Here is a 27,499-nt window from a genome sequence, read left to right as displayed (position 1 = left end):
TCACATTATCTTATCAAACTGTATATGTACTTGTATGAGTCATGTGTTTTTGTCATGAGAATTTTCTTTGACATCACTGGACTCCAAAGAAATTTCTTATAATATCTATCAAAGCAAAATGAGATTTGAGAAAACTTATAATATATATATATTTCCTAATATTTACCTGAAGTTAAAAAAAAAATTAAAAAAAAAAAATGGTTTGGAGTAAGAATATATTCTAGACAATAAATAAATAATAATGATATTAGTTTTTTTTTCTTTCCCTCTACAAAGTAGAGCCTTGAATTTTATATTGATGATGAAATAAGATTGTCATTTTGTTGTCACACGGAGGTGGAGGAATTGATTTTGTAGGCCATTTATAATATATTTTTTAAGTTATATAAATTTTTTTTATTTTTACACGTTTATTTTTTTTTCCTATTCAATCTATAAGTGGTCAAGAAATCTCATTTTTTCCGTAGTGATGATCTAATATTTCTTTTATTATAGATTGACATATATCAATTATTTACGAATATTTATATGTCAAGCTCAATAAGATCATTTTCATTAATCAATTTAATTGTTGAAATACAACAATAGGAAAAAAACCAAACCATCATTGAATCTAGACAATTAAAGTACCTACCATGTTAAGTACTCCATAAAAACCACTCAATAGTAACTAGTTCTTAATCTTCTAAGATATTAGAGTCCCACTTAAATCTTAATTGTAATTATTATATCAAAGTAGCAATTATCTACTTATCCTTTGAAGCAAACATCCACTTTGTTTAAAGGTGAATATATACATGTGCTGATCATTATTAATTAAGTGACCGTTAATTCGTTATATGATTGAATTTAATGTAAAATAATCAGACTAGCTAGACTTGCTGTTGTTCCCAAGTCATTGATCTTTCCACGAGGTAATCAAAATCGGTGTGGTGTGGTGTATACATATATTTTATTCTTATCTATAGAAAAGTTATTTTTGAAAAACTTTTGCCTTTAAGTAAAAGGTGGAATGACCTAGAAGACCTCTGTACTTGGACGGCGAAAAATTATATTATTTATATATGGTTAAAATAATTTTTTAGGTATATATAGTAGATGTCGAACCCCCTTCGACTACTTCGTGTGTTTATTTTTTCAGATTTTAAACCCCTTTATTAAAATTTTTGGTTCCACCACTGTTTGGATGTGTTTGTCAGTTGAACCCTTTTACTCATTATTTTGCCAAATGAGTACTTAAACTCGATGAAACTCTATTTTTTGAACTCCTCTGACTATTGACCAAACTTGTATGACATAAAAATGGATGAGTTGGATAATTGCGTGATTACACACGTTTTGCATACCCTAGGGTTTTGCATCAAGTGATTAGAATATTTTTATTTTTAAAATATTAAATTACATAAGAAAATAATAGTAATATTTTTTTAAAAAAAATAATCAAAAATAATTTCTTCTTCTTCTTTAGCCTCACCCACCCCTTCTTTCTTCATCTTCAGTCCCCCACCCCACCCCTTCTCTTTTCTTCTTCTTCAGTTGAGTACTCACTCACTCATCCACCATTCTTTTTTTTAGTACCCACCTCATTCTATTTTTTTTTTCATCGTCTTCTTCAATCAACACCCTCCATCACTGTCGCCATTACCATGAACTTTTTTATTAACAAAAGTTACCTAAAAATATACATCTAATTAATACATTCTTCATTTTTATGTTCTTATATAAAATTTTCAAGATCTATTATATTTCTTGGATTATTCACAAACAAACCTTTTTTAATTTGAAATTTTTTTGATATTTGAATTTATTGATTCAAAATAAATGGAACAATTCTTCAAGTAAACCTAATGGCTAATGAATTTTTGTGTTTAAATTTTTTTTTAGGTTTGAAAACAATGGAAAAGGTAGGAATAGAATGCGATTTTTTTGTGGATGAGGAGTGGAAATGGAGAAGATGATGAAGTGGGAAATTGGGGAAAGGAGGAATTGTACCTTTTTAAAAATATTATTTATCTTTTTTAATAATTAATTTCTGACGTGCCATTAAATATTTTGAAAAATTATGATGTGTCACTAAAAAAATGACGTGGAGTTCCACGTGTAGCTGCGTACTATACTTCCACTAATCAGGTGAGTAAAGGGTTTAAAATATTGTGTTTCGTCAAGTTTAAGTGTTCATTTGGCAAACTGGTGAGTAGGAGGATTCAACTGACAAACAAAACCAAGTACAAGGGTCTCTCAGATCATTTCGCCTAAGTAAAATAATTCTAAGTATGAAAAGGAAATATATTCGTAAAGAAACTATGTTAAAAATAATAGAGAAAAAAACAATAACAACAATAGATGATACAAGAGGTGGTAATATTGAATTGTAGAATAAGCATAGGATAGTAACAATACTAATTGTGATAAAATTTAGACAACACTTGATTACTTACTAGCTTTCGATCCTATTTCCCGACCTTTATACAACCTCCTATTTAGAGTCATGTTCTCAGTTGTTGGTGCATGCATGTAGGTGTGTCGGTGTCATGTCTTGTCTAATCACCTCTCAGACTCTCACCAATACTTCTTCGGTCTACCTCTACCTCTACCTCTCCCCATGCTCACTATAACTAATCTATCACACCTTCTCATGGGGCATCACAACATCTCTTTTTCACATGTTTAAACTGAACCACATTGGTCTCGCTTCCCTCATCTTGTCCATTACAGAAATAACTCTCACCTTTTTTCAAGTATACTCGTTTGATCATATCTCTCGAATAGTATGCCCACACATCCATCTCAACATACTTATTTAATTTTCTGGAAGTGCAAATTCTTTATCGATCAAAACTTCCACCCTATACAACATATTTGGTTTAACCAACACTTTATAAAACTTATCTTTTATTGAGGTGACACATTAATTCTCATCACATAAAATACCCAAATGTTAGCCTTCATTTCTATCACCCCCACTCTATTATAATGTGTAATATTATCTTTAGTCTCTCATTTTTTTGAATTGTTGAATCAAATATTTAAAACTTCTTTTCTTAAGAATATCTTGTGTATATATCAATCCTTACTTCCACGCCTAAACTGGATATGAGGAAGGATAGTTAAAAGGGGAAAAAGGCATTATTATTCTAAAGTATAAAGCATAAATACAAGTAATTAAAACTACTATATCAGAATGAGAAAAATTATTTCTTTAAATGTTACATACGGAGAGCTAATTAAGTTAATATTAATGTAACGTCCATATCATAGTATTCATATTGTGCATGTTAATCAGGCAAAGAGTTACTTACACGCCATATTTATCATCTCTAAAGTTTTCATAATTATTTTATAATAAGTCCATATATAATAATATTTTCTTTACGTAATATACTAATACTCAATTGACAATTGGTGACTTGTAAACGTGGATTGATGTGTTGTTTGGATTACGTATTACTTGGAAACGTGAATCCAAATTCAAGCAATTACCTTACCTATTTTTCCTATAAATCTTGCTCTTTACTCTTGGGAAAAATATGCTTGTTTTTCAAGTTTTCACCATTAATTATTTGTGGAATTTTTTTATGTTATGAAATAATTAGCAAAGTAAAACATGTTTAATTAAGTTTTTCTTTTTGGAAAAAATTATAGTGCTCAAAAGTGCCTCAAGTTTTTCTCTCTCACCTCCACTAATAAAGCTCGTGGTATAGTGACATATACGTACGCTTTGTCTTTTAATCAATAGTCAGATGTGTCAATTCAATACAAGTAAAATTAGAGCGAATGAATACAAATGAAATTAGAGCAAATGAATACATCCCCTCTAATTTTTTGTTGTTTGTATCTTTGTAATGAGGATTACTATACGCATAAATACAACAAATACAGTCGTTTGACACCTCAAATATATTTTTTTTAATTTTTTTTTTGTTGTCTAATATCTCAAACAATTGCTATGAATAGTAAATACACTACCAAATTATAACTATAGATTGCTAATAAAACCCAAACAATATCTTTTTTGAAAATTCCTCATGAAAATACATTTCCCCGTGGGAAAAAATTAAAATCCATTGCGCAGGATTCGGAGAAGGGCCCGATTAAGAGGGTCTATTGTATACAACTGATTTGGAGAAGGGCCCCGATTACAAGGGTTTATCGTATACAATCTTACCTTGCATTTCTGCAAGAGGTTATTTTCAAGGCTTGAACACGTGACCTCCTGATAACATAATAACAACTTTACCCAATTACTCTAAAGCTCCCTTCAAACCGTAGAAATTATTTTTTACTAATATTTTAAAGCATGCATCAGGAGATGGCATTAATTAATTAATGGACCACACACATAAGAATTTGGTAGTGAAGACAAAAAGAGATGAAAAAGCAAAAGGACGCAGTTCATGAGGAATGTGTTTGTGTCTGCCATTTAATTTATTTAGGTATATACATTCACGTATTTCGTGCATCCCTATATAATATTGTTCATCTATTTAATTTCTTATCATCAACAACTCCAATTAATGGTTAAAATAATATTCCCTCTGTCCTATTTTTATATGTCATCTTTTTACTTTTCACTTGCATTAAGAAATAGTGTGACTTTACCCTTCTACCCTTATTTAATGTTTTCTTAAGTCTACTTTCTTAATAAATGACAAGATTAATTAACTATTCTATCAAGGGTATAATAGGCAAAATATGATAACTTATGCATAAGTTTTATAAAATGTATTGTGGTCCAGCTATTTATAGAAAGGGATGACATATAAAATGAAACGGGTGGGATAATAAATGGGGTGGTTTACACTTTTAACCAAATATGGATGAAACAAACACCTTATACGTAAATATTTGATGAAATAAATATACTCAACTATTGTGATTGTAAGAGAAACGGGCGTATTTTGATCAATGACAAGTTAAAATTTTTATTAAGGGTGTCCAAGATTTAATAATATGTATGAAAAATAAGTTTTGATCGATATATTTCGTGCAATTTTCTATATACATAATATAATTTTTTTATGAAGGGTGTCTGATTGACAACCTCGAACTATATGTGGTTACGTCTAGGGAACGATAATGTCTTCTTCTTCTTTTTTCTTTTTTTACTATATAGGAGTTTGAAAACAATTTTTTTTTCAAGATATATGTAATATGGGTATATTGCAATTAAATAAAATATACCTTACACATATGTTAATAGATGGATCATGATTTTTATACCTATAAAGTTCAAATCTTGAATTTATTGATGTAAATAACTAAACGATGGGGAAAGAATGAAGATTTTAATTAGTTTTTTTTTTTAACACTAGTTGTTATGTCGTAGCTAATTAATTGAGAGTTGGACAAGAACAGCTGTTTGGTTAAATTGTCCTATATTTTGGGGTTTCTTCACATTTTAGGTAATAAATGTACCAAAAAATTATTTTGTCTCTCTGGGAGAAAAAATTGAGAAATAATTTATTAATTATCTTTCTTGCGGTCCATGATCAACTAAGTTTGTCTTTAAACATTCTAAGCTAGGTTAGATCCAAATCACTAAAAATAATAGTCCTTATTGTTTCTTGTACTATTTCATTTCATGCATGTTTCCCACATTCCCCCGTGAAGTGAGCAAATATAGGTTAATTATTGACATGAAAAAGAATAATTTGATTAATTATTGAAATAGAGTTGAATATGATTGGTTATATAATTCATAAATCATAATAAACATAATTACCGGCGGAGGACGAGAGGAGAAGATGTGAAATGGGTTGGGGCGGTATGCCGCGTGATATTTACTTAACACCCTTCATCGGAAAATTACGCTATATATATGTTAAATTTTACATTTAAAGGATATATATATTTAAAGTTGGACACCCTTAACAAAAGTTATGCATTTGGCGTAGTGGTAATAGGTGTCCATTTGAATGAATGAGTTCTGGGTTTGTACCTCAAATAGCACAATATTTTTTGTTTTATTTTGATAGCTACACACCATTATTCTTGGATACCCTTGATAAAAAATTTGGCTCTATCACTTCCCTAAGAAAGAAGGGGTATATTTGGATCACTTGGATAATGTTGGTGAAAATACAATAAGGTCTATTTGGATCGCTTGGATAATGTTGGTGAAAATATAATAAATTAAAATTAAAATAAATAAATAGCTATTTGTCAGCGTGAGGCGCGAATATATATATATTGCTCTACTTAAAGAGATCAAGTTCACTACAGTAGAATCTTCACCACTCCGATAGTATAACTCTTGACTTACCTTTTCTTTAGGATATAATAATCTGATAACATCATGTGACTCGAACAATTATGAAGTAGTTGTTGTGTCCAAAACTCCCCTAATAAAACACCTTTCCTTAACAAAATAATATTCTCTTTGTTAGAGATCATAAGTTGGAGACTTAGAATATGTTTTTGTCTCAACTTTTCAGTACATCAATCTTAAAATACAATGTTATTTTTCATTTGTAATACGTCCTCCGTCTCATTTTATATGTCATTCCTTTCTATAAATAGTTGGACCATAATAGTTGTCATTTTATAAAATTTATACATAATTACCATATTTTGCCTATTATACCCTTGATAAAATAATTAATTAATCTTGTCATTTATTAATAAAGTTGACTTCAGAAAAATTAAATAATGATAGAAGGGTAAAGTTATATCATTTTTTAATGCAAGTGCAAAGTAAAAAAGTAACATATAAAAGGCAACGGAGGGAGTATGACATGACTTCTCATCCATACAAGGAATAAAACATCCTAAGTTTTTTTCATATTATCAAACGTCAAGGTAATGGATAATAATTTGAGGTGCTGTAGAGTAATTAATATTTTTGTTAGTCTCATTTTATGTGATACCATTTATTTAAGAAAAAAAGATTTTTTAAAGAAAAATTATAGTCTAAAACAATTCTTAAATATCTGTGTGGTTGTAAATTATTTTCTTAAAAATATAAATTAGAATTTTAAAATTAAATTATTTTTTAATTATAATTAAGTGACATTTTTTTTTCTGGGACGATCACATAAAATGGGAATAATAGAAAAAACATGCCATAATGATTACAATTTACAAGAATAAATGATCACTTTCTTCGCTTCATGCAGTTTAATATTGTAATTTTAATTTAAATGCACATAAAAACCAACCGATAACAACGTGATATATTATACAGATAATACTAAAGATTAAAAAAAATGATCTTTTTCCCATTATAAAGGGACAAATTTGATCATTTTTCTTTAACAAAAAAGTGTTTAAAAGAAAAAAGAAAAAATGGACTAACACATGAGTCTTGAACTACTTTATCATAATTCACAAGGCACCTATGATTACTTACTTGTGTCTCATCATTAATTGTACTGAATATCTATGGAAAATTATATCTCTCAGGATTTTCCTATAGTTGAATATAAATTATAATTGCTTGCACCCAAGCTTTCTTCCTTTACAAGATGATGAAAAAGTTGTACAAATACTAGCTAAAGCTCATATAGAATTACTACCTAATTTTGATGACTGCTATAATTGGTGTTAATGGTGAATAATTATGACATTTTTGGTAATATATATGATAGTGAATAACCTGAACTTTTCATCATCAACAATTATTACAATATCCTTATAGAGCCCCCATTTTTTTTTAATTATATGATGTGCAAGTCAGTTTGCATATATCTCGATTAATTTTACAGATAAATACTATTTATTTTATTCATGAATGCTTGATTAAATGGAAAAAAATCGTCTAGAAATCTAAACCTGACCTCATGATTTCCAACTCACCCGAAGATTTGTTGTCCCTTATGATTTTGTTCAACCAAAAGTCAAAAAAGTGTAAAGAACAATTCTCTCCTTTGTTTTTATTGTTCTTCCCAAGCAAGTTTTTTGATATAAAACTTGAACCACTACACTAATTGGGAAACATCTTTGCTTAGCTTGCTAGGAACTCTTTGATCATTTGGATGATATATTGTATCATTAACATTAGTATTTGACTATAGATTTAGTTGAAACTTGAAAATAAGTAATTTAAACTTATGTAAAAAAAAAACAATTTTTGGAGGACATACAATTTATTTATTTTTAAAATCAATTAAACTTTGTGTGAAATTTCATCCAAAATTGATCTGGAACAGTTTTTTGGAATTTGAAATCCTTTTGAAGTTAGATTTTTAAAAACTAACCTAATTTCATAAATAAATAATATTTTACAATATTAAAAAAAATATTACCAAAATCTACGGCGAGCTTAATAAGACTTGAAATAAGAAGTAGAAATAATCTGAATTATATTCAAAGATTTTATCTGGCAAGTTGACCATTGACCAATATATGTATCAAAGTGTTAATACTCCTAGTTTTCTAAATAAAATCTGTGGCTTGTTTTACTTATTTTTACCCAACAGATTAAACTGTTGATAAAAAATAATAATAAAATAATTAATTTATATTAATTAATCTTCAAATCAAACGAACCATAAAGGTATTTATTTAAATTAAGTAGACAAAAATAAGACAGGTAACCTTAATATATATATATATATATATATATATATATATATATATATATATTATAAAATAAAACTAGTGATTCAATGAATGCCTTTAAAAATTTAAATATGAAGGGTTAAACATGAGAAATTATCCTTTTTTTGTTTCCTTTTTGGGGTTTTTCCATGTAAAGTATAGTCCAATAAAAAAATTGAATTTACTAGGTATATATCTAGTCAGTCAACACACAGAAAAATGTAACAAAAAAAATACCCAAAATAACTACCCCTCTATCATTTGTCTAGATTTGTCTGATCCACTTTTCCTTTTAATTCGTCTAGAATTTTTTTTCTTATAATTAAAAACAATTTAGTTATTACATTAGCATTTCATTCTTAATGAAATATATCTCATCCAAAATAAGCATTATCTAACAAAAAAATATTTGTCCCAAAATAAGTGTTACTTAAGAAATTCAAGAAAAAAATTACTCAAAATGGAAATAGAAAATGCTTATTATCCGAGCAATAATGTTTAATTTTCAAAAGACTTTTCTAAAATAAGAGTAATTTTATAAACTACATATTATATTTATTATATAAAGTAAAACGGTGTCAAATAAACTGAAACGAAGCCCACCAGTAATTTTCATTCCTAGCATGTGTGAAAGAATTCACATGGGCGAATAGGCAAAATGATGAAAGGAAATTTGGGGGTTAAATATTCTAGTGACCATATCCCAGTAATAGCAATACTTTCCTACAATATTCCTAAGTCATCATCCATCACATATAATAATTATGTTTTGGTCAATAACAGTAAAGTGGTAAATATTTTTTATTTTAATTAGAGGTTTTGGATTTGAGCTCTCTTTGATACGAAGTTGCCTTTATTATAGAACATTTTACTCCTCAATATAAGACTCTCCTGTCCGAATCAAATTTAATCTAAATCCAATATAAATATACTGAATATCGAATAGAAAATCAAAATAATAATAATGGCGTTTTCTTTTCACATAATAGCACGTACCACTAAAATATAATTACTCCACACAACACAAGAATCGAATAATTACCCTTTTTAACGGTCTACTGAATACTCACTAACTGTTGCTCTAGTGGCCTCCCTCGTGCTTGGTTCAGTTAAAAGCAAAGAAACCATTTTTCACCACTTTTCTCCAGTCTTCAAGTTTTCCATTTTCTTTTGTCTCACTAAACAAGTTTCTATAAGCAATCGTTTGATTCGCGAAAAAAGTTATTTCAAAATTAGCTAGGAGATCAAATAAGATAATACGGAATATCTCACTTTATCTCGCGTACTACTGTCCCTGAACGAGTTAATGGAAATATACTTGTCTACTACTATTACCCACAGTATACCTGTGACACTGAATAATCTTTCCCTCTGCCTCTCCTCTTTATTTTCAAATCATTCTTTCTCTTTCTCTTTCTCTTTCTCTCTCTCTCTGTGTCTTGTTCTGCTATAAAAACCTCATCTTTTTTTCTGCTTGTAGTTGATAATACATGCTTTTACTAGCCTCATACATCAAGATAGGAGATGGGTGTTTCAAAAAAGACTCTTTCTTTACTCTTTCTTTGTGTTTTTCTTGGAGAAATTAGTCTCTGCTTTTCTACCAAGGTAAAGTTGGCTCTGTATCAACTATATGGGGACATGGGGTTTTATTTGAATGATGAATAGTTAGTAAAGCTGTGTTTTTTTTTCTTTCTTCAGTTATATGTGGTGTACATGGGAAGCAAAGATAGTGATGAGCACCAAGATGAGATTTTGAGGCAAAACCATCAAATGCTTACTGATATTCACGGAGGAAAGTAAGTTCTTGGTACTTTTAGCTATGAGTTTGTTTCCCCCCTTTTGGTCTGTTTTTTGGCAAAGAAAACTGAAGTGGTTAATAACCTTTACAGTGTTGAACAAGCCAAGACTTCTCATGTATACAGTTATAGACATGGCTTTAAAGGATTTGCAGCCAAGTTGACTGAGAAACAGGCTTCTGAAATATCCAGTGAGGCTTTTACCTAATGTTTTATGTTACTGTTGATTACCTACTTTGATGGTTTGCACTCAGTCCACTATTTGAATGTTGAAACAAAACAGAAATGCCTGGTGTGGTATCTGTATTTCCAAATACTAAGAGGAACCTGCATACAACTCATTCATGGGATTTTATGGGGCTCAGTGAAGATGAAACAATGGAAATCCCAGGTTTTTCCACCAAGAACCAAGTTAATGTAATCATTGGTTTCATTGATACAGGTGATCATTTCTCTGTTCAACTAGCTCAAAGTTATCTTAATTGCTGCAATCTTTTTCCAGTTAGGTGAAAGATATGATCGTTTAGGTGATCGATGGCACAAGCCAAGTCGGTCCCTTCACTGATTGTGTTGTCATGTAAAAGGCTCGTCACTAGTTACGTTTCTTAAGAAGAGTACAATAACATGACTTTGAAAAAGTGCTAAGTTTGTCATTTAGGTACTAAGGTACATATGGTTGAACCTGGGGAAAGCAGTTCCTTTAGTACTCTGTTCCCTTTTCATCTATTGTAGGTCTGTAGGATAAGTTTTATCGCGCATCAATCAATTCTTGTTTCAATCATTTGAGAATGATGGATATGTTTGCTTAGATTTTCTTTAGCCCAACTTCATTCAATGTCTCAACTTCCTAGTTTCTTCTTTGCACTTGTTGAACTGCTTGTGAATGTAAATGGAGTAAAGTCATCTCTCTGTTCACAACCTTATCAGTTTATCTTTGGCCTGGTCCCCAGCTTCCTTGTTTCCCTTGTTTTTTTGAACTAATTAGACCTTGAGGTTAAGCTCTTAAGACATTTACTGAAACAGGAATTTGGCCTGAGTCTCCAAGTTTTAGGGATACCAACATGCCTCCAGTGCCAGCTGGATGGAAAGGACAATGCCAATCAGGGGAAGCATTCAATGCCTCAATATGCAACAGGTTTCTTTTATTTGTCAACCATTTCTTGCAGTTTAATGTTTTGTTATATAGATGATAAGTCTAATAAGAATTTTGTCTTATATAGGAAAATAATTGGGGCAAGATATTATATGAGTGGCTATGCAGCTGAAGAAAATGATGGAAAGACCATGTTCAAGTCTGCCAGGGACAGTACTGGTCATGGAAGTCATACAGCTTCAACTGCTGCTGGGCGTTACGTAGCTGATATGAATTACAAAGGTTTGGCATCTGGAGGAGCCAGAGGTGGTGCCCCAATGGCCAGGATAGCAGTGTACAAAACCTGTTGGAGTTCTGGTTGCTATGATGTTGATTTGTTGGCTGCATTTGATGATGCAATTAGAGATGGGGTTCATGTCATTTCTCTATCTTTGGGCCCAGATGCTCCCCAAGGAGATTATTTTAGTGATGCAATTTCTGTGGGGTCATTTCATGCTGTTAGCCGTGGGATACTTGTGGTGGCCTCTGTTGGAAATGAAGGAACATCTGGTTCAGCCACAAATTTAGCTCCTTGGATGATCACAGTTGCAGCCAGTTCAACTGATAGAGATTTTACGTCTGATATTTTACTAGGAAATAGGGTTCAACTCATGGTAATCCCACTTTTCGATTAGTTTATATGTTAAAGTAATATTCAATTTCTATCTCCTCATTATGTTCTGGATATTTGGAAGGGTGAAAGTCTTAGCTTATCTCAAATGAATACATCTGCAAGAATCATACCTGCTTCTGAAGCTTATGCTGGATACTTCACTCCCTATCAATCCAGGTGAAGCAGAAGGTACTTAACTGTTTGTTAAATGTAGATATGTATGCATTGAAAATTATATTAAAGTGCTTTTTCCTTCCTATCTTATCCACTAGTTATTGCTTAGATAGTTCTTTGAATAGAACTAAGGCCAAAGGGAAGGTTCTTGTGTGTCGACATGCTGGAAGCTCAAGTGAGTCAAAGCTGGAGAAGAGCAATATAGTTAAACAAGCTGGTGGAGTTGGGATGATCCTTATTGATGAAGCTGACAAGGGTGTGGCTATCCCCTTCTCCATTCCAGCAGCAACTGTTGGGAAAAAGATTGGAAACAAGATCCTAGCTTACATTAATAATACACGGTTCACTTCCTTCTTAGTGGCTGTTGATGTTTGTTTTATTGCTCTTTGATATTATTAGCAATCATCTCATCTTTTTTATATTAACAGCCTCCCTACGGCAAGGATTCTCTCTGCTAAAACTGTTTTGGGAGCTCAACCTGCTCCTCGAGTAACAGCATTTTCTTCAAGAGGTCCTAATTCTCTAACACCAGAAATTTTGAAGGTAATTTATTTGCTTAAAATAGTATCGAATTTTAGAAACTTGTCTTTCAACTGCTCCTTGTTTTCTACATCGATCCCTCTTTGCTTTTATCATTTAGACCAACAAAGTCTTATGTTGCATCCTGAGATTTCCTTCCAGGATCTTCAATGTGGTTTTAGATTAGTTCTTTTAACTTTGCATCTCTTTGTTCCTACTTTACTTGAGAATTTATTTTTTTCTTGCAAGTATAATATACCTGCTGATTTACCTTGTAGCCTGATATTACTGCTCCGGGATTAAATATCCTGGCAGCATGGTCCCCAGCAATGTCTAAGTTGAACTTCAACATACTCTCTGGAACTTCCATGGCTTGCCCTCACATATCAGGAGTTGTTGCCTTGTTAAAAGCCGTGCATCCATCATGGTCTCCCTCTGCAATCAAATCAGCCATCATGACAACAGGTAAACTAGATGCCTTACATAGTCTAACTATGCAACTCTTGAGTCTGAGGTTTGCTTCAAAGAAAGAAAAGGGTGAGGGGATCAAGATTTGGTTTTTTTTTAGCATATTGTCTTAAAAATACTTATGGTTTTATTTGAGCTTTGTATCTTAAAAACCTGAATGTGTATAAAGTGAATTTAACTATAACAGAATAATCTAATGTCATGAATGTTAATGCAGCCAAACTATCAGATATGCATCACAAACCCATAATAGTAGATCCTGAAGGGAAGAGGGCTAATCCATTTGATTTTGGTTCTGGATTTGTTAACCCCACGAAAGTCCTTGATCCTGGTCTGATATATGATGCACAACCAGAAGATTACAGAGCATTTCTTTGTTCAATTGGTTATGACGAGAAATCTCTGCATCTAATTACAAGGGACAACAGAACGTGTGATCAAACCTTTGCATCGCCAAATGAACTAAATTATCCGTCCATCACAGTACCAAACCTCAGAAACAAATACTCAGTAACTCGAACTGTCACAAATGTGGGAAAATCAAGGAGTACTTACAAGGCAGTTATATTTGCACCAAAGGGTATCAATGTTACTGTGGTGCCGCAAAGATTAGCCTTCACTAGATATTACCAGAAGATGAATTTCACTGTGACTTTCAAAGTGGCTGCACCTACACAGGGGTATGTCTTTGGGTCCTTGTCATGGAGGAACAAAAGAACATGGGTAACATCTCCACTTGTTGTCAGAGTGGCACATTCCAACATGGGTACCATGGTATAGTTCAGCTGCAGTGCTATTTATTTGTGTTATATAAGAGAAGTAACAAGATATTACACACAGTAGCTGCTGAAAATGGTTGCATGAAGCCAACACAAAATTCTTAGTAGAATACATGTAATTAGTAGCAGAATACAAATAATTAGTAATTCTTTATTCTGTTTGTCCCTAGTATTGAGTTTTGGTTCTTGCAACCTAGTCAGCTTACTCATAGGCATACTGCAAATTCTTTTACTTGTCTAGTAATTGCATTATGGATTGGCATCTCTCTGTCTCTGCTTCTATATGTACTAGTAGTTCATTTTTTAATGGAATATCTTATCATGTTGGTATTATAAAACCCAAGAAACAAACAAAATGCAGTTTTCTTCACACACTCTGGTAAGTACAAGTCTTGTGACTTCCAACTGATCCAACATGCATTTTGAATAAGACTAAGGAGGGGCTGGGAGGAAGTTTAGATTTGGTCATTGTGCAATAAAAAACCAGTCGATGTTATATAATGCATCGTTACAATCTCAACTTTATGCTAACAGAAGTTGGATTGTTGTACAGAATTCTGTATATATCCCCAGTTTACTGAAAAACACATTTTAAATAAACCATCATAATCGCTGGCCTTGGGATTGAATATCTGAAGGATCAACCAGGCCTTCTAACACAACAAGATCATCAAGGAGTGTTAGCTTCTCGTCTTCAAGGGCCTTGATCTCATCTTCGGCTTCTCTCAATTCTTTATTAAGACCAAAACTTTCTTCTTCCAGCAATAGATACTTTCTCCTTAATGCCCGATATTCTTTTCCAGAAGTGGAAGCATCTGGCGAGAATTCAGGTGTTGATTTCTCAGCATATTGGAATAATGGGGAAACTTCGTTTGGTGGGACTCTTTTGGTGGGTGTTAACCCATTTTGAATTGGCATTGCACGCACATCTTGCATCCTTTTTGCCTTATTCCCTTCTTTTTGCAACACTGGAGCCTTTGGTTGTGATGTTTTCTTTTTCCGCAATTTAGGAGCTGAAGCTTCCTCCAGTCCTCTCTGGTCTTGCATATCTCTATAATTGATCTACAAGGATAAACAGCTATTGATATCAGAAGGGTGGAGCCTGAAAGAAAACTGCAGTTGTATAATCCACAGGAATAATAGAATCCAACTTCTAGATTCTAACTTATGCAATCTCCCTAACCGATCTCACACATAAAAACAAAAGAACCCTGAAAAGATAATTGGTAATTCATGCATGCAGTCTGAGGTAATATCCCATTAAGTTCTGGTTATCATCCACAATATCTTTGGGGTGTTGGTGGGGCAGAGGGAGGTAGGGAGGATCCACTCAGGAATTAATAAAAAGGTCAGATTACTACAATAAATTCCGGACGAGAATAATGCCAATGCTAGCATCAGACAGTTAAGAGAGAAGCACTGATGATCATAGCCTCCAAACACTAAGCACCAAAGTAACAAAACATGAATCCCAGGTAACATGAAAACCACTTACCAACATTATCAATTTCTTACACTCTCAAAGATAATATAGAGGGAAAAATTGATGAGGTAGTACTATCAACAAATAAGAACCTAATGAATGATATAGAGAATACTGTTCCAGACATCTCAATATACAGAGCACCGACACAGCATGGCACATAATTTATTTTTAAATAAATTGGACACCAAAAACATCATTTTTTTCTCATTCTACAAAACGATTTGCAAGGTGAATATAGGGTCATGCTGAAGAATCTCTGTCCATGTCTAAAGCTTTGGCCTTCATTTGTTCTACCTTCTCCATACATTTTACAGTTTTAATTAAGCAAGATAATTCCATTATCCTCTAATTCAAGATGAGAGAATTCTACCAAGGTGACTGTTTTTGAGGCTTTTTTTCTTTCAAGATTATCTTATCATCAATTCTGGCTGGTAGTGGCAGTTTTGACTTTAGACTCAAAGAATAACACTTGGGGGTCGTTTGGTGTAATGGACAAGAGGATTTTATCCAGGGATAATATTTAGGGATAATATTTAAGTGGCTTTTAATCTGCTGTTTGGTTGCCAAGGATGGGATAACTTATCCCAGGATTAACAGTTAGTCCTGGGAAAAGTTATCCTTCCATGGGGGTGGAATAACAATCCCAGGATAAGTTATCCTGGGATTGGGTAGGTAAAATAACAAAAATACCCTTCTTAAACCCCACTTTTTACCCTTCGGGGTGGCCCAGTGGTTTGGGCTTGGGACATCCATGTTGGAGGTCTCAAGTTCGAAACCCCTTGCCAGCGAAAGCAAGGGGTTTGCCTTCTGGGTCGAGCTCGTCGCACCGGGCTTGCCTAGTACGGGTTACCTCTCCTATGTGGTTTGCGAGCTATTGCATAGGAGCGGGATTTTTACCCTGTGCGCACACAAAGGGTAGCGGCTGTGGGTTTCCCTTCTCATCAAAAATAAAACCCCACTTTTATACACCACTTTACATTCATGTATATTAACATAATTTTTAACAACATTTATAATAACATTCACAACCTTAATTATTCGTTGCTCTAATGATAATATATTTTTCTATTAATAAATTACATTTTATATATATAATTCTTATTTATGAATATAATATAAGTTGAATTTATTTGCCTAATTCTTATATTTATATTTTGATTTCTCTCAAAAAGTTCACTACACTACTAAATTGCATATTTTTTATTAAATTGTTTATTACTCACTTAAAAAATTATATTTTATATTTATCAATTAAAATGTAGATAACTTTAATAATAAAATTTCTTTCACTTTTAATAAACTTAAAATGAAAGTTTTATTTTTAAGCTAAATAGCATGAAGATTTTATTTTAAAACTAAATAAGATGAAAGTTTTATTTTTAAGCTAAAAAGATGGAAATTTTATTTTAAGCTAAACAAGATGGAAGTTTTATTTTTAAGTTAAATAAGATGAAAGTTTAATTTTCAAAAACACACGGCACAATCATGGAAATGCACACCCAAAAATATTTAAGCTAAATAAGATGAAAAAAATTATTTTTAAGAATGAATGACTAAACTTGCAAAGAAAATGTAAAAACAAAAAAAAAAACTAAATAAGGTAAAGGGTATTTTTGTAAACAAACAACTTATTCTTAGAAATTATGTCATGAATATAAGTTTGAATATGACAAACCAAACAAGCAATAAAAATCAATCCCAGCATAACTTATCACATCATAACTTATATTCAAACCAAACGACCCCTTAATGTATAGACTATCAAAATGACGGGGATTATGATGCCCAGCCAAGCAATAAGTCTCCTAACATAACCAGAAGAACATAGCACAAGAATTACAAGTAAATTTGTAAGTCATTATAGTTGATATTCCTACCACTATATCATATTTTGTGGTTGGATGTAGAAAAAAAGAAAGGTTCCACAGGCTACCGCAGCTTCTTCCTAAAACATCCACAAAGTCATATGATTCCTACGTCCAAGCAACTAATATCCTTTGACATTTAACAGAAATATCCCTTTATCGACTTAAAAACAATGACCTACTATGATTTAGTAAATAAGTATTGAGTCAATAATGGAGGGGGATGTTTCAATTAGATCCTTTTCACCAGTAATTTCAGTGAGATCTTCGCGATAAGAAAGTCAATGTTCTACATTCAAAGTCAATCTACAATAGACACAGGTTTTAGTTTTCTCAAAGTTGCGCAAGGAAAATTCATTTGTCAATCCAAAGACTAGAATTGCTTACAATGCCAGACTTGAAGGCTTAATATCAAAGTTCCAAATTGAATGAGCCTACATTAACAACACTGCAAGTTAAAGTCAACATTTGACTAGAACTGTCCCTAGAGTCTAGTGGGGATTAACGAAATTGAATGGTCATATTACAAGGAAATCTCCTCCAAAGACATTGTCCTTTTCACAAGCTCTCTACTCAAATTTAACAAATCTAAGAGAAGATTTCACTGTTTGGACAGCAAACATTTCAACGAAACGACTTCAAATTTTTGGTGCAAACTTAGCCTTGAATGACTCTATCATAAAAAAATCAAAAACCAAAAAGGAATTGAACTCTAAGGTTTTGAAGCTAGACATAGACTTGGGAAATTTAAACTCCAATAGTTATATATCTAAAGAGTTGGAACAACATACGCGCCAAATACATGTATTCTAGTTAAGAATACATTTCATACATGATACAGCCATTCTATTGTACAGAAGAATCATTGTCGCTGTTTGAGTAAGTTCTCTCCGTTTTCCCTTGAAGAGAACATTAGCAATCTTCCTCCTCCAATGTGCATCATTATTTTCACACAAACATTTTTAAAACACACTTATTCATCACAAGTTTATTAAAAAAAGAAACCCTTTATAATAATCCTTAACTAATCCATCACTAAATCTAGGAAGCTTAGCAGAGGCTTATCATATTTTACCAGGATGAAATTAGGATACCTTACAAGCAAAAATAATCAAAACACAGCAGATTATTGTCCCTTCTTGCCCTCCATTTCCAGGCAAAACTCAAAGCCATAATAACATAAATTGGACCCAGAAAAAAAGGCAACCTAACAAATTCATGATCAACAATAGGTAAAACATCAAGAAATAGTCATTAAATGAGGAAAAAGATGAAATCTTTCAGACTTCATAAAGCTAAATCGAGTTCAAACTCAAATTATAGTAAAAGAAGAAGACAAATTCAACTGGGTCGATAAACTCAGGACCTAAGAACACAAAAGTAATTGCATATTTAAGATTTTAACATAAAGCAATTAGACCTAGATTATAAAATCACCTCCATTTCTTGCCCAAAATTGAACGGCTGTCAATGTGGCGGATGAATTCTCTGTGCAAATCAGCGGAGGCAACTTCTCGGAGCTTTACAGCAAAGAAGAAAGGGCTTTTTACTGTCCTCCAAATTCCAATTTTGGACAAGCTACCACTAGGGCTCCTGTATTAATCGAATGTTTCGGGTTCGAATCTTGCTATATAAATTTATTTTATAGTAAGTTTTTTCATGATCGAAATTATAGAATTTTAATTAAGAAGGATTCTTTTACCGTTTTTTTGTCCTCATTATTTCAACCTCATTCTCTATCAATGCCATTGAAGCCAATTGAGACAATCATCAATGATAACTTTTTACTATTTTTTTCTTTAAAATCTAGACTAATTAATCTCATAAAAAAAATATTCATAACTTACTAAGTTTTCTTAGCAATATGAAAAATATTTTTGGATAGTTGCTTCTATTGCTTCAAACTGTCTTTTCAATTCAATAAACAATACAAAAATTAATTGCAAATAATACAAAATTAATAGAAAACAAATTTTGATCCATACAACATCACATGTACTCCAATTTATTTAAATAATACTCAAAGACAATAGTAACAAAAATAGTTGAACGTTATTTCAAGAAATAAATCTTAGACCTAGTGAACATGTTTTAAAAAATAAATTGAAAAAGAGAAACTGAAAATTCATTAATCTTTAAATATAAAAATATAATAATTAAATTAATAAAAATAAGTATTTTTAAAAATAAACTGATAGTATAATTTTCTTGTCCATTGTTAGTAAATATAAGTTAATCTCTTTCAAAATACTATACTCTAATTTGTATGAAGTTAAATAGTTTAATTTTGATTGTTGAGCATAAAATTTATATATTTGAAATTTATATAAATAGTATAGTAAATAAAAATAATTCATAATTTAAAATATATTTAAAAAAGAGTTGTCTGAATTTCAATTTGGAAAAAAGTAAAACTTTTTATGCACTTCCTCCATTACATTTCACTCACTAGTACTACTTTCATTTCTATTAATATGTTATCATTTCAGATTTCACCTCATTTGAAAAATTAAGTAAGTTTACGAGAAAATGTCATAAATAACTCTTTAACTATAGGAGTAGATCTAAAATGGTCCTATAACTATATTTTTTTTGAATTTATTCCTTCAACTATTTAAAAACTTATTAGATTTGGTCCCTTAACTATACATTTATCGGTTTTAGTCCCTTAGGTATATTTAAAAACTTATCAGATTTGATTTATGTCTATTTTTTATACAAATAACTTAGGTTTATATTAACAATAATTCATGTCTCGAGAAATTAAATTCATTAGTCATTTTTTCAATTGTTTCACTCTTTCCTATTTTTACTTCAAATTATCCTTTGCAAATAACCTTAATATCGACAATCCTAAATAAAATTCACGAAAAAAGAAAGTATATGTCATAATTTAATTCAACAGACGATAAAATGAAGCATGTCATTGCTACTAATGACTTAAATATGCTAAACTTTATTACAAAAAAAATTATTACACGTTGAATTCAAAATTTGTACTCCAGCAACTTTATTGAAGGGAATTTGTTTAATTTATCAGAAATTGAAATTTATAAAATGGTAGATTTGCAACTTTTTTTTTAAATAGATTGATTTTATTAATCTATTCATTTTATTTTACGTAAAGAAATTTGACTATATATGGCATTTTCTCATAAGTTTACCATTATAACTTTATTTAGCATTCTCTTAAAATCAAGTTTTCAATAAATGAACATAAATTAGTTTATTTTGATAAATTAATTGACCAATGAACATGAATTAATCATGTAGTTTTTCTATGTTATTTAAATTCATACTTTCAAGGTTAATACTCACTATGTCCACTCTTAATTGTAATGTTTTGTTTTTTGAAAGTCAGTTTGACTAATTTTCAAAGTTAAATTAGATTACATTAATTCGATATTTTAAACAAAAAATTTAGATATTCAAAAACTATACAAAGATTACTATAAATTCCAATTTTTTTGCATATCAATATGATGAAAAAATACATCGTAAAATGTTAGTCAAAGTTATTATTGTTTGACTCTAAAAAAAGAAACTATGACAATTAAAAGTGGACGGAGATAGTATGTCACAAGGTAAAATAGAAAGAATAATGTCATTTATGCATCAATTTTATGAAATGACAATAATATAAAGGAACATCTATTTTTAGTAAGAACGACGTATAAATAAGAACGAAGAGAGTATTTAATTCGATACGTATCAAGTATGCACACCCCTACTTCGACCAAAGCAACTGATCGGCTCCCTTCTTCAAAATGTAACTTTTTATTTATGTAAAATGTAACTATCATGGACTTATTTTTCAATCAATGGAATTTCCAATATCCTTTGGCCGGTTTGAAATCTTATCCACTTAAAAGATATACTCCATCTATTTAAAGATATTTAACATATTTAATTTCACATTTTAGAGTCAATTTAATAAATTTTACTTCTTTAAGGAGAAAAAAAATTATGTTTACGTATTATTTTCTTGATATTTGATTTTATATTAAAAGATAATATGCATTATATAATTTTAAAATTGTTTATTTATAAAAGTAATCTCTATCTTATTTAGTGGAGAAAAGGTTCGACAGATTTTAGGGATAATTTTTGTTATTTTTATTATTTTATCTATAAATAACTAATCGATAGGAATAACTTATTTCAATACTAATTAATATTTCTGATATAATTTATCTTGAAATTCACTAACTCAAAATAAAACAATACTAATTTTTTATTCTAAAACTATTTATACTTGTCCAGCATACAGACGACCAGTAATTATATCTTACTTTCATAATTGTTCCAATTTTTATTTACAAATAGTATAAGTAGGTCCGTACCCATTTTGAGTTATATAAATTGGGTAAAAACTAAAAAGTACTACTTGAATGTTCTACATCGCATTAAGAAAGTTTGTTGAAGATAAAGAGTATTCATGGTTTCTTCTAAATGGGCGAATTAACAAGCAACAATATATTGGGGCACGTGAATTTGTGATTTCTTTTATATTTTATATATTTGATATATAATAATATCCACTGATATTTATGTTATAAAAAAATTAATGGTGCATTTGATTCAATGTTGAGTTAATTATATAATGAAGAAAAAAGAAATATTAAAGGGTGTAGTCAGATGAATAACATACTTCCATTCTTAATTGGAGTTCTTGAGAATGCCTAGATTAACCATCCTATATAAGGAAGAAAAAAGAAACATCAAGGGGTGTAGCCGGAAGAATGGAATATATTCTTTCATCCTTAATTAAAGTTCTCGAGTTCAAACTTTGAAAATGGAGAAATCTAAATTGAGAGTACTTCCTCTTTAATAAAGTTTAATGCGATACGAATCTAAATTGATTAGACTAGTTAACGAATGCCAAATTTTTTTAGACCAGTTAGATTACCTATCTTCTCCTTCAAAATATTACTATAATTTTTAAACTTTTATAAATAAAAAGTATATACTCCATTTCAAATCTATGCAAACAGTATAATAAATAAAAATAACTAATAATTAAAAATATATTTTTATAAAAAAAAATTAAAAAGAGAGTTGTTTGAATTTCAGAATTCAAAAAAATGTAAGCTTTTAATGTACTTCCTCCGTTACATTTCATTCACTAGTATTTAATTTTTTCCTGGCTTGAAATTCACTCGCTTATCCGGAATGAACTACTGAGTTGGAGTACAGGAAAGAAGCACCACTTCTTTATTGTCTTGAAACTCCGCTCTGAACCCGAATCGTAGAGGATATAAAATTTAACCCAAAATAAATATTTTTTTATAATTTTAAATGCGTGATGATAAAAATTTAATTTCAATGCGATAATTCGATAGTATAAAGTACGCACACCCTACAGTACGCCCAAAGCAAATGGTCAGCTCCCTTCTTCAAAGTGTAATTTTAATTTATTTTATGTAATTACTATGAACTTATTTTTCAATCAATGGAATTTCAAATATCTTTTGCGGGTTTGACCAGCTAAAGATATACTCCATCTGTATTAAGATAGTTGACATATTTAATTTCACTTTTTAGAGTCAATCTTTTAATCAGTAAAAAATTTACTACTTCAAGGAGGAAAGTTTATATAGTATTGTTTTGTATTGATGTTTTAGTTTGTTGTATTAAAAATAACATACATTACGTAATATAGAAATTGTTTGTTTACAAAAATATTTATCATCATATTTAGTAGAGAAAATGTTTGATAGACCTTAGGGGTGATTTTTGACATTTTCATTGTATTATCCCTAAATAACTAATATTAATACTATTATTTCACCATTTGACCGAGATAGCTTATTTCGATATACTTTTGAATCTTGATATAACTTAACTTATCTTGCACTTTAGTGACTCAGACAAAAAATAAAACCGTACTAAATTTTATTTTAGAATTATCTATCTTGTCCAGCGACGAAATCTAAGTATATTCTACTTTCGCATTTGTCCTAATTTTATTTAAAATAGTATAAATAGATCAGTGATCGTCAGGTAATTAAGTCTAAAATAGATTCTCCAACAGATCCTGACTCTTCCAATCCAACTCTATTGAGCATTCAACGAGTACTACTTGAATGTTCTGCATCATGCATTAAGTAAGTTTGTTAAAGATAAAAAGTATTCATAGGTTTCTTCTTTTATGGGCGAATTAATAGGAAAAATCAGGACACCTGAACTAGTATTTTTTTTATGTAAAACTAGGTTATTTAAGTATATATATATTTTAAATTTGAGATAATATTATTTGTTGACACCTATGTTATAAGAAAATCAAATGACGCACTTGATTAAAAATTGACCAGTTCACTTATTTATATAAAGAAGAAAAAAGAAACATCAAGAGGTGTTGTTGGATGAATAAGATTTTTCCATCCTTAATTGAAGTTCTTGAGAAATTCTAGATTGTCCACACTCAACTGTATATATAAAGAAGAAGAAAAAATATCAAGGGGTGTAGTCGGATGAATGAGATATATTTTTTCATCCTTAATTGAAGTTCTCGGGTTCAAGTTTTGAGAATGGAGAAATCTAAGTAGAGAGCACTTCCTCTTTAATAAAGTTTTATGTTCTATGAATCTAAACTGATCAGACTAGCTAACCGGTGATGGACCTTATAACAAATATATTCAAAAAAAAAAAAAAAAAAAACATTTTCTCATCCTATATAATAGAAACTTTTGAATAAAGAGAATAATAGAAACATGAAAAAAGTAATTATTCTCATATTGTACTAAAACTAACATTAACAATGAGAGAATATAACAGCTTCTTTTAAAAAGCAAGGAACACACTAAGCCTTTGTGATAATCTTCAATATAAAGTTCAGTTTATACCTTCCACTTAATTATATAATATGCTTTTCATGTGGCAATTTGGAATTCTTTACCTAAAAATACCTATCAATAATTAGATCTACTATGTATATGAATTTTACACAATAAAATTGCATTCATGTCCACATTAATTTTTTTTTAAATGTTTAAATGTCAATATGTATATATAGTCCAATAAAATCCTCCCTACACACAGCACATTATACAGCTGAAAAGCTATTTATTTTATCTCATTCTTTATGTAATGGAATCATATATCATTAATTTTGCCTTTTCTTTGGACAATAAATAATAAAAGGTCCTTTTATTAAAGAAAGACTTTATTGGATCTCCCTTTTTAATCATTTACTAGACACTATAATCAATTAATGAAGATTTATCTCCAGCCAATACAATAAATCAAAAAGATGTGTGAACACTTGCTGTCAAAAGAGAAGAAAAAATAATAATGTAGATTTACAATTTAAAAGGATTTTTAAAAGAAAAATGGAATCTTTTTTTCCTCTTCAATCATTTGATGAAAAAAATATCTGATTTGAGTAGGATGGTCTAATTATTTCTAGAAGTTGCATGAGAGTGAATCTACCACGTTGATTATAAATTTGCTTAAATTAAATAATTTTTGTTTAGACTTGATATATTCATTAGGTATTCATAAAAATTTGATTGAGAATTCAGATATATATTATAAAATTATCATTAAAAAAATTATAATACGTTAATAAATCCTGAATATAATCATACAATCTTTCATTATTTTCTTTGCTCTTTCTACTTTTGTTCACGGTAAATGTTTGATTACAAAACAAAAATTAGAACTAGAAATAGAATAAAGTAGTACCTTTTTTTTTTTTTTTTTTTTTTTTTTTGTAAATTGCTTACTTCATTTTTCTTAATCTAATTTTTATTTTGATAGATATTTTCTCTATACTTCAACTTACACTGATGAAGTCAAAGTCAAACACTTATTTTGTTTTATTATGGAAATTATGTCCTTTTAAATATTAGGTTCCACCCAACTTATTAATGATATTTTTGCCTTGTCTTCTGAAACTGAAATATATGAACGAACAAATGAGTCTTTAAAGAATTATTGTTTATAAGAATTATTCTTATAATAATCCACATTTTAATATTGTACATTCTTTAACTGAAAAAATATGTTACGTTGTTAAATTGTTGTTTAAAAACTACAATTGAATATAACTAGCTAGAACTTATACTTGATTAGCAACAAAAGTTTTACCCAATTAGTTATTTTAAGTTAATGTCAAACTTTAAAGATTTTATCAAGCGGAGTCAAAATCGATGCAATTTTACGTTTTATAGTTAATTGACCTTTTACTCTTCGTTTTTATTATATTTTATACAACCAACAAAAACTTAAATCCTAAATGTTTGACTTCATTAAACTAAAGTTTAAAAGGAGAGTTGGTATTAACAAATACCAAAATGGGTTACAATTTTCTTGTTATATATCCTTCCTACGCAGGAACTGCATTACGCCATTAATATATTTATTTTATAATTTAATGTGATAAGTTTGTTGACCATTTGCTTGGTCAAATGATGAATTTTCATAAGTTTCAGCTTATTGGTCAAATGATTAATTTTCTTTTATCTCTTTGAAGAAGGACAAATTTTAAAATATATATACGCGATTTTATGTACAAATTGGAATAAGAATTGTTGTTTTCAAGTGTGAATCAGGTTCAAAATTCGGACTAGAAATTGCTATTTTATTCAATGCAATTAGCGATTTATTTGTTGATCTGAGGGCGGGAACCGTCTTATCTTAAGGTAGGCAGCCTCAGGTGGGAAGGGCTCGGGTTCACTTTTTGATAATCAATAGGTATGATGGATAGTTATTTCCTCAGCTTCGTTCAACCATAGATTTGAAATCAAAATTTGAAGTTGTGTTTGGTTAAAATAACTAAAATTTTGAGAGTGAAAATCTCAAGAATCCAAGCTTCAAAATAAAATTTCACGATTAAATAAAAATATTTTAAAAATAAAATTTTAAAATCTATAATCAATCGCTAGGCTATGTTAATTCTTTCGGACGGTGATGAGTTTACCATATAAAATGAAGCATAAAGCAAATAAGCACACTGCACACACATATATATAAAGAGAGTTTGGAGTAAAAAGAGATCATTTTTTTCCTTCTAAAATGCATAAAAGGCTATTTATTTTGCTAATTAACCAAAATGGACAAATCTTTCAAAGTTGAGAGCGATTTGTCCGTTTTAGTTAATTAGCAAAACAAGTGGCTCTTTGTTCATTTAAGAAGAAAAAAATTACTCTTTTAACTCTAAACTCTATATAAAGACAATAATATTAATTAATGCAATGTCTTTTTTAACCGCCCAAAAGGATATATAGAAATGAAACACAAAATAATAGTAATTTTATCCATAACCAATTAGTGCTACATTTGATCATTCAGTACGGAGTACGTGAGTTACGTTGGCCTGAGCCTATCAAATTCCACAAAAGGAAAAACAACATATTTCCTAAGTAATATAGTAGTTTATTTAGCAAAAAATATTTATTTCAAAATAATTCTCGCTTTAGGAATTTCAGAAAATAATTAATATAATAGTAGTAATTATTTTCAATTATATTTTATATTAAAGAATTACCAGTACTCAATTTTTAAAAAATATCTACAAGCTAGAACCAACTTAGTAAATGTAATACCTTATAATATTTATTACTTTTTTTTATAAACATGAAAAAAATCAAAGCAATACTTATTTTAAAACGAAGAAAATAATATAATTTAAATATAAAAAATTAATTTAAAGTGCACGTAAATTGATTCGGATATCACGATTACAGTTGCATTGATGAAGTACATTACAAATCTTCAATTTCTTACTTAATTACAATACTACCTGTCGTACTGCAATAAGGATTCTCTCATTTATATACGCCACCTTTTTCAAAACGAAAACAGTAATAATTGAGTTGAGTCACATCCTTTTTTTTATTAAAATATTTAAAACGTTTACTAAAGTTTCCAGCCATCACAATAGTCAATAACACAAATAACAAAGTCGTCATAACAAGTTTTATTTAAATTAGTTGTATCGAAAAAATAATATGCATGACATTATTTCTAAAATGAAGTTGATGGTTTACAGAATATCTTTCATCTTATTTAGTAGAAAAAAGTTTGAAAGATTTCAGGGGTATTTTCGTTATTTTAATTGTTTATCTAGAAAAAATTATCCGAATATTGTTATTTCATTCTCTAACAATGACAACTTAATTAAGTT

At 29.8% G+C, this 27,499-nt stretch overlaps 2 protein-coding genes across 2 annotated transcripts; one reads left to right on the top strand and one right to left on the bottom strand.

Annotated features, from left to right (window-relative positions):
* Positions 1-9,949: 9,949 nt before the first annotated feature.
* LOC125836151 (subtilisin-like serine-protease S) lies at positions 9,950-14,281 on the top strand. The gene is made up of 11 exons (XM_049515244.1): positions 9,950-10,143; positions 10,237-10,334; positions 10,428-10,525; positions 10,618-10,776; positions 11,358-11,469; positions 11,555-12,080; positions 12,162-12,256; positions 12,352-12,594; positions 12,682-12,796; positions 13,051-13,237; positions 13,458-14,281. Exons 1-11 carry the CDS (start codon positions 10,063-10,065, stop codon positions 14,018-14,020), a joined length of 2,277 nt encoding a protein of 758 aa, XP_049371201.1. The 5' UTR covers positions 9,950-10,062; the 3' UTR covers positions 14,021-14,281.
* Positions 14,282-14,479: 198 nt separating this feature from the next.
* LOC125836152 (uncharacterized) lies at positions 14,480-15,115 on the bottom strand. Its single transcript, XM_049515245.1, has one exon. The coding sequence runs from the start codon at positions 15,064-15,066 to the stop codon at positions 14,623-14,625; it is 444 nt and encodes a 147-aa protein (XP_049371202.1). The 5' UTR covers positions 15,067-15,115; the 3' UTR covers positions 14,480-14,622.
* Positions 15,116-27,499: the final 12,384 nt, after the last annotated feature.

This window comes from Solanum verrucosum, unplaced genomic scaffold (assembly GCF_900185275.1).
Source record: "Solanum verrucosum unplaced genomic scaffold, falcon-dt-bn FXZP01000278.1, whole genome shotgun sequence".
NCBI classification, from domain to species: Eukaryota; Viridiplantae; Streptophyta; class Magnoliopsida; order Solanales; family Solanaceae; genus Solanum; species Solanum verrucosum.
Note: the sequence above shows the minus strand (reverse complement) of the source record. Positions and strands in the feature narration are given on the sequence as shown.

What these genes read in the sequence shown, in the direction of transcription:
- LOC125836151 (XM_049515244.1), top strand. Translation starts at nt 10,063, where the DNA reads ATGGGTGTTTCAAAAAAGACTCTTTCTTTACTCTTTCTTTGTGTTTTT. An exon ending in ACAGGCTTCTGAAATATCCA is followed by an intron (nt 10,526 to 10,617) that starts GTGAGGCTTTTA and finishes GAAACAAAACAG; the next exon opens with AAATGCCTGGTGTGGTATCT. An exon ending in GAAATAGGGTTCAACTCATG is followed by an intron (nt 12,081 to 12,161) that starts GTAATCCCACTT and finishes GATATTTGGAAG; the next exon opens with GGTGAAAGTCTTAGCTTATC.
- LOC125836152 (XM_049515245.1), bottom strand. Translation starts at nt 15,066, where the DNA reads ATGCAAGACCAGAGAGGACTGGAGGAAGCTTCAGCTCCTAAATTGCGG.